This window comes from Melanerpes formicivorus, unplaced genomic scaffold, assembly GCF_026170545.1.
Source record: "Melanerpes formicivorus ecotype bairdi unplaced genomic scaffold, bMelFor1.0.p_v2 SCAF_27, whole genome shotgun sequence".
In the NCBI taxonomy this organism is placed as follows: domain Eukaryota; kingdom Metazoa; phylum Chordata; class Aves; order Piciformes; family Picidae; genus Melanerpes; species Melanerpes formicivorus.
Window position 1 is genome coordinate 1,070,266 of NW_027142379.1, and position 13,570 is coordinate 1,083,835.

At 49.3% G+C, this 13,570-nt stretch overlaps 1 protein-coding gene across 2 annotated transcripts; it reads right to left on the reverse strand.

The window, feature by feature from the left end:
• Positions 1 to 2,506: 2,506 nt before the first annotated feature.
• On the reverse strand, positions 2,507 to 12,086 carry CDKL2 (cyclin dependent kinase like 2). Of its 2 annotated transcripts, none has more exons than XM_068153822.1 (13): positions 11,783 to 12,086; positions 10,852 to 11,046; positions 9,016 to 9,194; positions 8,284 to 8,396; positions 8,027 to 8,166; positions 7,465 to 7,553; positions 6,828 to 6,954; positions 6,140 to 6,420; positions 5,607 to 5,697; positions 4,810 to 4,921; positions 4,609 to 4,715; positions 3,824 to 3,922; positions 2,507 to 3,619 (listed from the first exon to the last, which is right to left on the reverse strand). In XM_068153822.1, the coding sequence occupies exons 1-12, from the start codon at positions 11,948 to 11,950 to the stop codon at positions 3,863 to 3,865; spliced, it is 1,662 nt and encodes a 553-aa protein (XP_068009923.1). In that variant the 5' UTR covers positions 11,951 to 12,086; the 3' UTR covers positions 2,507 to 3,619; positions 3,824 to 3,862. The 2 variants fall into 2 exon arrangements, with proteins under 2 accessions (XP_068009923.1, XP_068009924.1); XM_068153823.1 differs by having other exon boundaries at positions 6,140 to 6,417; positions 11,783 to 12,085.
• Positions 12,087 to 13,570: the final 1,484 nt, after the last annotated feature.

Here is a 13,570-nt window from a genome sequence, read left to right on the forward strand (position 1 = left end):
TCAATCCTGACAAGAGTTTGTGCTTCCCCTGGTGCATTTCACCACCAGAACATCAAGCTGTAGATGTCTAAAAGCCTACACCACCTCAACCTTGGAATAAAGCAGAATGAGGACAATATGAGTGTGAAGGTGACTGCAGCTGGCAAAGGAACCTGAGTGAAGAGACAGCATATTGGATGGGTGTCTGGGTGAGAAGGATGGCTCTGAAGCTGGATTTTGGGGCTGTTCATGCAGATACAGAGGCAGGCTGGCCTCATTGTGCTAGGAATTCTGTAGGCATGTGTCAACATGCCAAGCCAAGGGATGTGATTTCTGCAAGCTCACCCTCTCCAGATACTCTGAGACCCTGAATGCAAAGGGAACAGAATGTACTTGCCTCAAACTCTGCCATCTCAGCTTTATGCAAAAAGGCCACCCTCCAAAGCTACCAATTTTCCTCAGCAGCTGTAAGCAGCATAGCTGCACCTCCACCTCTTGTGTTCACAACCTTCAGCTGCCCCAAACCATCTTCTGCTGTGTCAGCTGCATCTCATTTCTCATTGTGCATCTTATTAGCTATTTTTTCTAGGCTGTTTCTTCTCCAACATGGAAAACAGCCCCTTTTAAAGGGGGTCATCCTCTCCAGAAAGTAGCATCCATCCAGCACCACACTGATCTATGGGGACTGTGCTGTGCCCCATCCAGGAGGGAAAGGGGTGCACAATCAGAAAACCTCTTTTGCCTCAGCATCTAAACCGGCAACCACTTCACTTTGAATGCAGCTGTACTGGTAGTGTTGGGTTTAAATAGGTTAAGTCTCTTCCGAGGCAGAGTTTTCCTTGTCCAGCTAAATTCAGCAGGTTCTGTGTCACTGCTCCTCCAAAGACAGCCAGCACTTTCCATCCTGGGCAGTGTTGTAGAACTCAGTTTTTGCACTTCCTGCCTAGGAGATGGAACTGCTCCATAGAGCAGGCAGTGCAGTCATTGCAAAGGATCTGCACAGCAAGAGAGAGAGAAGCTGTGGCACAAGCAGGACACTCAGCAATGTGCTGCAACCATACAACTGCTTTGCCATCAAGGCACAGAGCAGAAAATACCTTTGAGACAACATTAATTCTTCCAGCTCACACTGTGTAATTACAGAGAATTTACTTTTAGTATTTAAAGGTGACTCCTTGTGTAAGTCAGAGGTAGACATGCTTTGGCTGCTCCTCTGGATGTAAAAAACCACTAGAGAAACCCTCAAGTGAAGAGGAGAGCAGGTTAACCAGAGGCAGCAACATGAGCCAGTCTGCTGCACAAGACAGGCAGTGAGAGCTCTTCTCAAAATGTGTTTTCCTCAAACATCCTGACTCCAAGAGTTGGGAGGACTTCATCCTGTGTTACCAGTTCCATAGTTCTGAGTTAACACAAAGCACCAGCAAAACAGAAGCTGCCCCTCTGTGGTCAGTGTTTACAATCCCGGCAGAAGACCACACATGACAGATCATCATTCCCTGACCCTCAGGTTGACTTCTGCTGCAGGGACAGGTCCCAGGTCGCCTCCCGCGCAGCCTCCCAGCTGCCAGTCCCGGTCACCGGTCGCCTAGCAGACCCCTCGCCCACACAAAGGTTTGCTTCGCGTCTCCACCCCAACGCTCGCCTGGTAACGGGCGAGGTAGCCCCGCTCATCTCCACCCGGAGACGACCCCCGCTGCGGCTTCTAGGCTCGGGGGCCGCCAAGCCAAACCGCACAGCTGAGAGCGGCTCCGGCGTGGCCTACGCGGGCGGCGGGGGGGCAGCGGCGTGTGCCGCCCTGCCACTGCTCAGTGCTGCCGCCCTGTGGCGGCACTGCAGCTGTGCAGTTGCTATGGGCTCCGCAGACGGGGAGGGTAAGGGGGTTTTGGAGCGCCCTACGACAACTACATTGCTCAGTAACTTCTCCTTAAACACCTACCTCCCCGCCTTTCTTTAAACCTTTCTTCCCCCAGAAATCTTTACTTATTCCCTTCTTCCCCAACCCTCTTTTGACTCCCATTCCCCATTCCAATTCCAAAACCTTTTACCCCCTCCTCTCTAAAACCTTCTTCCCCCCTTCACTCCAACTTTCTGTGACTCCAATCCCCTAAAACTTTCCCCCTCCAAAATAAACAACCCCCAAATGTTGCTTGTTGGACGCAGCACTGGGGACAGCAGCCTACAGCTGCCCAGCAGGGAAGTTTCTTCTGAATTGTTTTCCAGGAGAAGCTGTTTGGTCCAGGAGGACACAGCACCCATGGGTGCTGAGGCTCTCACCTGCTGGGAGAAGCACCTGGCTCTGACTGCTCTTGTCCACTGGGGCCTTAGGTTAAATCTCAATTTTAGGCAAGTAGCTTGGTGGTGTTTGTCTATGGGGGATATCCAGAACCTCTGCTTGGAAATGGCTTCAAGAGATGGGATGTCAGCTGTTAAATACAAGCTGATTTTCAAGTCCTAGATGCAAGAGATAGGACACAAAGTCCAGGGGGAGACCAAGCCCATGTTACACCTGCAAGCACACACCAAGGCATTTGCAATCTGTCCTTTTATTTACAGGTTTTAACATACATGTCAAAACACAGCACAGCCACAGAGCTGTAGATACAGTGACATCCATACTGCACTCTGCCATGGCACATGGATGGGACAGGCTGTGCTCTGTGGAAAGACAAGATCCAAAACTACATCACAGAAGGGTGTGAGATGGAACAACAGCCTTGAGCTGCTGGAGGATGGAGTTGTGAGTAGCACAGGGATACCACAGAGCTGACCTGACTCCAGCCAGCTCTGGAGGTCTCCTAACAGTCCTGAGATAAAGGCAATGCAATCTTTCTCTCCCTTTGAGTTTTATACTTGTCCCACCTCCCCTCAAGGAACCCCAAGGTTCCTTTAGGGACCTAAAAGGACTGATGACTTCAGTGAGCTACTGAGCACTCAAGAGTGCTCACTTCACAGTGCTGCATGGCTCAGCATTTTACACAGATATTCTTGGTTCACCCAGCACGGCCAAACAACAGGCCCAGCTAAACACCTGCAAGACAGCTACCCAAAGACTGGGGGATGAAAGCATGAAGGGAAAAGGGACCTGACACAAGGTCACACTGCTGCTGAGCATTAGCAGAGGTCTCCAAGGAACAGCTGGGAACACTTACAGGTTGTATTTCTTGCACAAACATTTTCCTCACTGACATTTTTGTCAAGGCAAAAGTGTTTTCCAGTACAGGTCAGGTAGCCCCCACCACAACATGGCAAATTGAACAGCTCTCTACTCTCCTCACTGTTCATTTAAAAAGAGAAACCCTCATGAGGGCAGCAGTCAGACAAAGCCAAAGCCCAACTTCCTTCCAAACCCTCCAAACCAGCTTCTGCCCTTGCCACACACCAGGCACCACTGTTATTCTCCAAGTACCCTCAGACAAGACCTGGCCCTAGGCCAGAAAGTCAGCATCTCAGGAGCTGTGTTGTGCATGCAAGAAATGCAGCAGTGACAGCAGCATGAGCACTGTCCTCAGGCTGGACCTGAGCCACTTCCCATGGCAGTCTGCTGCACCAACAAGACCAAGGGATGCTCCTCTCTCCATCTGACACCTTGCAGCTCTAACACCTGGAGACTCAGGTGGGTTGTCCCCACTGTTTCAGCAACCTGCAGAAAGAGGAGAAGAGCAGAATGATGTCATGGTCAGGCTACAATACCACAGAGGTATTCCCTCATGATGTGCTTCCTTCATTACAGCTACAGCTGGGGGAATCATTTAGGCAGGAAAAGATGAAATACACATGAAACAACTTTAGCAAGGTCTCCTTTCCCCCAACTTCACCTATCAAGACTGCAGAAATTAAAGCCTACCTCCACCTTTCAGAGACAGATGTGATCTTCTCCATAGGTCTAGTGCTCAACTCTGGGGAAGCTGCTTTCTAATGCATCAGGCAACAAGGTCCCTGACAACTGTGAATTGGGAAAGAAAAAACAGAGGATCAACTTCCAAGAAACAAGAGAACAATCAGAACTCACCTTCTAGGGACATAAGCAGTGCCAACATGTAACTTAAATCTGTTCTTTGATCAAGTCAGACTTCAAATGCTTCCTCCTCCAACACAGTCTGCCAAATCTCAGATGGAAGTGAGGTAGCCAAAATGACTGTCGATGGAATTACTTACCTCTCAAATAACATCTCAGTTTTACTAGGGAATTCATCTGAAAGAGAGCTGCAAGTTCTCCCCTTCTCTCCCTGTGCCAGGCCTCTATAGTTTCTTCCTCCTTACTGCATTCAGCCCCTTGACATCTAACTCAGCCAGATGAGCTCTCCTGGAAACACATGTCCCCCTTAGCTCCTCTTCAGCTCTGGTAAAAATCCAGGCAGCTGAAATAGCAACAGTTCAGGTTGTCTGTCTTAGCAGTCAGAATCTAGTATTTAGCTGACCCATGTTTCATCATTTAGAACCCTGTGTTCCATCTGTGACCTTTCTCTTCTCCCTTAGCATTAATGCCTCAGGTGTTTTTACTCAGTTAAGAAACCAAGCAAGTTCTGCTTCTGTGAAAGAGTCCCAGTGGAAATTTGTGGGTCACAGTGTTCAGGCAGTCCTGAATTGAACAAACACAGAGCAGCACAAACCATTTCATTGCTTTGTTACCTGCTGGGAGGCCAGGCTTGGATTATGGAGGTCTATGGCAGCAAGGGAGGGGACACGGGACTCCAAAATGGGTTTACTTTCCTTTTTCAGGAATCTGGGATGCCATGCTGCAAAACACAAGGAATCACTGCTGCAATGCACTCTGCTTCCTGCCACCCTTTTAGCACCCAGGTTTTAGTGAGGGGACAGCAAAGCTCCTACCTTCCACTCCTCTCAGTTCAGGAAGATGATTTAGCTCTGGCAAACGCAGATCTGTCTTGGAGAATTCCCATTTTTTCCTGTTGGCCTGAAGGAGGTTTTTTTCATTAGTCACCTGAAATCAAGAGCATAAGTATCAGCTCAGGGGAAAAAAAACAACCCAAAGCTACAGTAAAAGAAACTAATGTGTGAAGGAATCTGTTCTGCTCAAGGGTCACTTGTACAATACAAACAACAGAACAGGCACAGCTAAAAACCACCCCATCATCAAAGTGAGGCTGCAAAATACACCACTTGGAGAATGGTTTGGATTAGTTGCCTGTAAAAAGGGAAATGCCCCTCCTGGACAGAATATTGCCTAGGCAGTGAGTGCAGTGGGAAGCTTCCCTTTCCACTTGTTTTCATCATCAATTTTTAATGCATTTATAGCATGACTAATTCAGACCCTGCCCATGCTCAACCCACATCCTCAGGTCTGCTTCAGCAGCACAGCACATATGGTCTACTACTTCTGGCCAGGCAAGAGGCCATGGATACATTCTGAGTCTCACAAATACCCTGTGTTGGACTTTTCCCCTCATTAAAATTGTCCTCTGACACAAGATGTTTCATATCAGATAACTATTAGCAAAAGGTAACAGAGGACAGACTTGCAGGAAGAATAAAAGGGGTGAAGAAATGAATGTTTCCAGTTGGGAGTTATGGTGAGGGCTGCAACAGATGGGATTCCTGACAACAAAACACACACTTGAGTTCAGAATTTACTCTGCTTTGCCAAGGGGGAAAGACAGAGGACTTACTGATGTCAAGCTGACACTGTAACAGCCTGCTGGAGAATGCTTCCGTTGCTTGAGAAATGGGTTCAGGTATTTTTTACTCTTTTCATCAACTCTGTAATCAAAAAAGTCCCAAAGTTTGTATTAACTGGGGTACCATGGTGAAAATAGAAAGAGCAAATCCCAGACATCCAGAAACACTGTCATTACATGCTTAGAAAGAAGGCTTGTGGGGAGAACATCCTTTGTGAGCTCAGTTAGCAGAGCAGTTTGCTCCAAAGCACAAGCCAGCACTCAAAGCAGGGCCATTGTCACAGCAGCTGGCAAACTGTTGTTCAGGAGAACTTTGCCAAAAGCAGGCATGCAAGGACCCTGCGCAGCTGCTCGTGGGGAAGCCAAGATTTTGGATTCATGTACAATCTTCCACCCAAGAGCTGCTCCCAGCCCTGTCCTGTCCCAAACCCACAACCTGACATTCTCACATCACCAGCACCTCTCTCACAGCTCCTCAGCAAGAGGGATGATGGGTAAAAGCTCTTCCAGCTCTGCGCCCATACCTGTAATGAAGGTTCCCAGGCACATGACCCATCCCGACTGTAGTGGGAGAAAAGCTCTGGTTGATGGGAGGGATCACTGTTATGCCAATGTTCTTGGCACAGTCCAAGCTGCTGCTGGAATCTTTGAGGCTGGTTTGAGGGCTTATTTTGAATGGGTTGATGGCACTTTCGTAGAGGGAGCTCAGGTGGGAGGCTCGCTCTGCTTTCTCTGCATCAGCTTTTGAGCGCTTTGCCTTCAAGAGCTTTGCTTCCCTGCTCTTTGGGTCGATGCTGATGTCCTGCTTGGGAAGAGAAGCACCATCGTGTGTAAGAGGGAGCTTAGAGCAGATTAAAAGTCAAAAGCCTGAACCTGAATGATTCTGCAAGGGTATCATGAACCCTGGAGCAGCCAAACAGCTGGAATCAAAGGCACAGAACTTGCACCCAGCAGCCTGCAGGCTGTATTGCACCAAGTGTCAGAGCTGTGGGGGGCACACTCAACTGGGGGTCCTCAACTGGGCATCTTCAGCACTGTTAAGACTCAGAGTGGCCTCCCAAGGTGAGCTTCTCACATCACACTTCTCCAGGCTTTTTAAAAAGCATGGAATGGACAATTATGCTTCTGGTTTTGCTATGAAATCAAACTGCTGCACATATTAACACAGAAAAATTAGTAAGAGAGGTTTGAAGAAGAAAGCTGGAGGCCAACCTGGACACCAAGCATTTTTCTGTCTTCTAAACCATCATCTTTGTCCCTTTTGCTGATTTTTGATTTCTTTTGCAATTGATGGTCTTTGGCCTCCTTCTGAATCTTCAGTTTAAGCTCCTGAGTGAATCTACATTTCATATAAGGAGAAAAAAAGGCTTCTGTTACTCTCCATGTCGTCACCAGTTGGTGTTCAGTCCAGCCTTTAAACTAACCAAACAGTTCAACTAACAAGGCAGCCAAGTAGGCTGTATCCCTTAAAATAAATCAAATCCTGCAAGCACACACATTTCACATGTGTGAAATGAATATGAAATGAATTCCTCAGCCATGCAGGTGTTTGTACCCCAGCCTGGTGTGGATGCAGGCAGTGAGCACAGTGTAAGCCTGTGCTGGCCAAATAAGGCACAACTGGGCGCACAGCCTGATGAATTAATGTGGTGACAACGTGCTGAGGCAAACATGCCACTGCAATGTGTTCCCTTTCAACTGTTCTCCTACTTCCAGGAAGGCTAAAACCAAACAAACCCAAGACATTTAGAGGCTGTCAGCTCTGCAAACCCAGCATTCTATCTTCAAGTGCAACTGGTTAACCTCATTCTAATATCAACCCATTTTGGGCAAGAAATGAACTGTTTACCTTTCAGCAAATCCATCCTTGGTGAAGAAGTCACACTGCAGGAGCTCAGCACAGGATGGTCTCTTGTCTGGATCAATCTGCAAACACTTCTGTCAAGTCAGAATCAGAAGGAAAATATGTTAGAAATCATGGAGTCATAGAATGGTTTGGGTTGGAAGGGACCTCCAAAGTCACCCAATCCAACCCCCCTGCAGTGAGCAGGGACATCCTCCACTACATCAGGGTGCTCAGAGCCTTGTCCAGCCTGACCTTGAACAGCTCCAGGAATGGGGCCTCAACTACCTCCCTAGGCAACCTGTTGCAGTGTACCCACACCCTCATGGTCAAGAACTTGTTCCTAACATCCAATCTAAATCTGCTCTTCTCTCATTTCAAACCATTCCCCCTCATCCCATCCCTGCAGGCCTTTGCAAACAGTCACTCTGCAGCCTTCTTGCAGCTCCCCTCAGGGACTGGAAGGCTGCTCTTAGGTCTCCCTTGAGCCTTCCCTTCTCCAAGCTGAACAAGCCCAGCTCCCTCAGCCTGCCCTCGTAGCAGAGGTGCTCAGTGATCAGTTAATTACCTTGGCTAAATCTAGCACTGCAGCAGGGAGCTTGGGATATCGTTTGTCCAGAGATTCAGCCTCCTTCACTTCAGGCAGCCTCATGCCAGAAAAGAGGGGATTTTTATAGAATAACTCTTGATGTCTTGGAATTAAATTACCTGGAATCACACAAACAAAGCAACCACATGGAAGCAATACAGAACAGTTCCAGGGAACACCTGAGAGGCTGAAATTGTGGGTCAGCACTACCGTAAGGGCCAAGAGGGTGTGCTTACCCAGGCACTTGGTGATGTGGTAGAGCTGGTCAATGTCTGAATCTCCAGGGAAGAGTGGCTCTCCTGTGAGCATTTCTGTTATCAGACAGCCAATAGCCCACACATCCACAGCTCTGGAAAGAAACAAAACATCCCAGCTCACAACCTGAAGCAGATCACATAGGAACATGTCCAGGCAGGCTTTGAAAGTCTCCAGAGATGGGAACTCCACCACCTGTCTGGAGAATTGTTTGGACTTTTCTACCTTCCCTCCACCACTCCAACTACACAGGAGGAAGGTCTGGCATAGCCTTCCCCAATACTAGCACTGGCAACTGAAAAGCTCCTACAGATAACAGACCAGGAATGTTGAGGGCTCTCCTTGCCTTTTGAGCCAGGAAAGCCTGTAATTGGGTGCAGAGTGGGAGAGAGAAGAGAGTGACAACGGCTCTGTCTCACAGAGAGAGTTGTTAGCCATTGGCATGTGCTGCCCAGGGAGGTGGTGGAGTCAAGAGGGGACTGGACGTGGCACTTGGTGCCATGGGTTAGTAGCCATGAGGTCTTGGGAGACAGGTTGGACTTTATGATCTTTGAGGTCTTTTCCAACCTCAATGATTCTATGATTCTAAGACTTAAACCTTTACAAGTGAACAGCTGAACAGCATCCCTTTAACATGTTTGCCAAGCCACAGTCCCCTGCCTCCCCAGCACTGCCCACAGGCCCCTCTGCAGCCTTGCCTGGCAGGCTCTTACTTGCCATACTTGCTGTCTCCCACCAGCAGCTCTGGGGCTCTGTACCAGCGGGTTGCCACATAGTCTGTGTAAGCTTCCCCAGAGGCTGCCAAGGTCCGGGCAAAGCCAAAGTCACACAGCTTGACGACTCCTGCCTGGGAAACCAGGATGTTCTCTGGCTTAATGTCCCGGTGTATTATCTGCAGAGGGAAAAAGCCAGTCAAAACAAACAAAATGACCTGTGTCCACAGAGTGAGTTATCAAAACTCCTGGCTCCCTCACACTGACTGGCTCACCAAAACCAGCAGCTTCCTCACACCCAGGTAGAAAAATCACATTTTTTTGCAGCCATGGGGAACATATGGAGGCTGTGAGAGACAGTGGTGTGCACACAGTCCAAGAACAAGTACACAGGCCAGCACAGGATATCTAATTTTTGGATGTGTTTTATGGGCAGAATCCAATGGGATGGCATTCAACAAGTCCAAGTGCCGAGTGCTGCACTTTGGCTATGGCAATCCCATGCAGAGCTATAGGCTGGGGTCAGAGTGGCTGAGAGCTCCCAAACGGAGAGGGACCTGGGGGTACTGATTGACAGCCACCTGAATATGAGCCAGCAGTGTGCCCAGGTGGCCAAGAGGGCCAATGGCATCCTGGCCTGCATTAGGAATAGTGTGGCCAGCAGGAGCAGGGAATTCATTGCGCCCCTGTACTCTGCTTTGGTTAGGCCACACCTTGAGTACTGTGTCCAGTTCTGGGCCCCTCAGTTTAAGAAGGAAATCGAGCCACTTGAAGGTGTCCAGAGAAAGACAACAAGGCTGGGGAGAGGCCTTGAGCACAGCTCTGTGAGGAGAGGCTGAGGGAGCTGGGGTTGTTTAGCCTGGAGAAGAGGAGGCTCAGGGGTGACCTCATTGCCCTCTACAACTACCTGAAAGGTGGTTGTAGCCAGGAAGGGGTTGGTCTCTTCTCCCAGGCAACCAGCACCAGAACAAGGGGACACAGTCTTAAGCTGTGCCAGGGGAGGTTTAGACTCGAGGTGAGGAGAAAGTTCTTCACTGAGAGAGTCGTTCGTCATTGGGATATGCTGCCCAGGGAGGTGGTGGAGTCACCGTCCCTGGAGGCATTCAAGAGGAGATTGGATGTGGCACTTGGTGCCATGGTCTAGCCATGGGGTCTGTGTTGATAGGTTGGACTTGATGATCCTCAAGGTCATTTCCAGCCTTAGTTATACTGTGTGATACTGTGATACCTCTCTGCATATGTTCTGCAGGTGTATTTACTAGAGGGAGTTTAACAGGCACAAGTTAGGATGCTTGAAAATCTGGCCTAGATAGCTCATGGAAATGCTGGAAAGGGTCATGGGCATGTCCTGAAGTTAAATGCAAGAAGTATTTTGGGATTTTGTAAGAGACACCTTCCCCAACTTAAGCCATATAAATGTGTGTTTATGTGCACAGGTATACATCTGGGGTTAAATTGAGGACCCTCTCAGCAATCAACAGAGAATAAAAAACTTGAAACACTGAAAGAAAAACAGGCAGTCTACACGTTTATATAGACTAGGAACATCAAACTTGTGAAATTATTATTTCCCTCTGCAAAACAAGCCAAGCTGCAAGGAGGTGCCACCAAGTATTGGATCCCCAGGGACTTCTGGGCCTTTTCCTTGAAACACTCCCACAAACCAGTCAAACTGCTCTATTAGCTGACATCAAGCTGACATTTTATATGAAATTTAGTCCTTCCCCTTCCCTCTCAACCAAAGATTTATCTCTCTAAGTTTCAATGTGTATTTGAAACAACACACATCTATCAATCCGAGGTTAGCTGCAGCACTACCTCCTGCTGCATACTTACATTGTGGCTGTGACAAAAGGCTATTCCTCTGATGATCTGAAACAAGTATTTCTGAACCCTGCTGTGGTCCAGCCCGTTTGGAAAGGCCTCCAGGTCATCAAGCACAGTGTGATCCACAAATTCAAACACCAGGTACCACCGCTTCTTCTTTTTGTACACTTCCAGCAGGTTCACCAGATTCTCATGCCTGAGTTGCTGTTGTAAGACAGGAGATACCTTTCAATTGCAAACCAGCCAGGGTGCTGCCTTGGCATGCTCTTCCTGTCATGGCACTCCCATTCATCACTCTTAAAATTGGCAAAGTGAAATGTATTCTAAAATGCCAATGAGCTGAGTTTTATGAATTGATTTTATTTTTTGATGTTACAGAGACAGGACAAGGGGTGAAGGCTTCCAACAGGAATAACCTTGATTGAGTTTAGCCATTAGGAAGAAACTCCTCCCCGTGAGGGTGGTGAGGTGCTGGCACAAGTGATGCTGTGGTGGCTTCAAGCCCAGAAGTGTTCAAAGTCAGACTGGATAGGGCCTTGAGCAACCTGGTTTAGTAGGTGTCCCTGTCCAAGGAAGGGAGGTTGGAACTAGACAATCTAGAGGGTCACAGAATGGTTTGGGTTGGAAGGGACCTTAAAGATCATCTATTTCCAGCCTCCCCTGCCATGAGCACGGACTCTTTCCACTAGATTGTCATTCCCCTTGCCTGCAGCAGAGCACGTTATTAGAGTAATAGCTACAAGAGCTTCAAAATACAAAAGCTCACACTCTGTTAACCATCTCGGTGCAGTGGCTTGGGATGGAGACACAAAAGTCTCCCAGCTGAACGACTAGCTACACGTTTAAACAGAAACCCATGGGAAAAGCCATTGTTTTGGGCTGACTTCGCTGGGAAACACAGGCCCGCTCACCTCACTGCCCCTCGCAGCCCCCTGCTCACCTTCAGCAGCCTTATTTCCCTCACGGCGATCTTCCTCACCACAGCATCGTCCTCACTTTCCAGGAACTTCTTGACGGCGACGATCTGCCCGTTCTCCTTGTTTCTACACTTGGTCACCATCCCGTAGCTGCCTTCTCCCACCAGGCCCAGCACTTGGTACTTCTCCATGGCCACAACTTCCCGCGGCGGGAGATCGAGGGAAACTCCTCTAGGCCGCGGCAGGTGGAAGGGTTGAAAAGGTCCGGCTGAAGGGGCCCGGCTGGAGACTCCCGGCGGCGCCGCCGCTGCCCGGGCCCAGGCTGAGGGCGCGGTTGCCAGGGCAGCGGCGCGCCGTAAAGCGCAGCGGCTCGCCGTAACGCGCAGCGGCCGCGCACGCCCCTCCTGTCGCGACAGTCGCGCCGCGCCGCTGCCGCTGGCTGTGAGGGGAGCCAGCCTGCCCCAGGTTTTTCTCTCCTAATGTCCAATCTAAACCTCTCCTGGCAGAACTGAAGACCGTTTGCTCTTGTTCTAGCACTAGTTGCTTGTGAGAAAAGCCCGACCCTCTACCTCACTCCGGCCTCGTTTCAGGGAGCTGCGGAGGGCAATGAGCTCTCCCCTCAGCCTCCTCCAGACTAAACAACCGCAGTTCCCTCAGCTGCTCCTCACCAGCCCTGTTCTCCAGACCCTTCACCGGCTTCATTATCCTTCTCTGGACACTCTACAGCACCTCAGCGTCCTTCTTGGAGTGAGCAGCCCGAAACTGAACGCAGTGGCCTCACCAGTGCTGAGTACAGGTGAATGATCCATGTCCTCGTCCTGTTGGTCACACCATTCCTGATACAGGCCGGGATGCTGGTGGCCTTCTTGGCACAAGCTGGTTAATACTTGGCCAGCCGTTGACCAGCACCCCCACGTCCTTTTCCACCAGGCAGTTTCCAGCCACTTTGCCCAAATCTTGCAGTGTTCCTGGGGTTGTTGTGACCCAAGTGCAGGACCCAGCACTTGGCCTTGTTGAACCTCATCCCCCTTGCCTTGGCCTGTCCAGATTCTTCTGTAGAGCCTCTCAGCCCTCCAGCAGATCAACACTCCCACCACCCAACTTACTAGCAAAGCCAGCCTAAGAGAGCACCCAAGACATGCTGGAAATGTGCTTGACTATTAATGAGTAGAAAGCCTTTATAAAGAATTTTCCTTGAGGTTCTTTTCCTAAAGCCATTAAGGCACATCAAGAACAAATGACTAAGCAATCTCATCCTGGCATGAAAATGTGTGGTGGGCAGCATGCCACAATGAAACCCAGTATGGATTCATTTAATGAATAATCCCTGCCTGAGCAGCTGAGTGCTGTGGCAGCTTGTGTTGCTAGGAAAGTGGCAACGAGCAAGGTGGAATAATTACAGTTAAAATGGAGGCATCAGTACTCTTGCTGGGCATTTGGTTTTTAAAGCATGGCAGTTTCTGCATATATTACTGTGCTCTCATAAGACCTCACCTGGAGTGCTGTGAACAGCTTTGGAGCCCTCAGCACAGGAAGGACATGGACCTGATGGAGCAGGTCAAGAGGAGGGCCACAAAAATGACTTGGAGGCTGGAACACCTCTGCTGTGAGAACAGGTGGAGAGAACAGGGGTTGTTCAGCCTGGAAAAGAGAAGGCTCCAGGTAGACCTTAGAGCAGCCTTCCAGTCCCTGAAGGGGGCTACAAGAAGGCTGCAGAGGGACTGCACTGATGGGATGAAGGGTCAATGGTTTGAAATGAGAGTAGATTGAGATTGGATGTTAGGAACACTGCAGGAGGTTGCCCAGGTTGG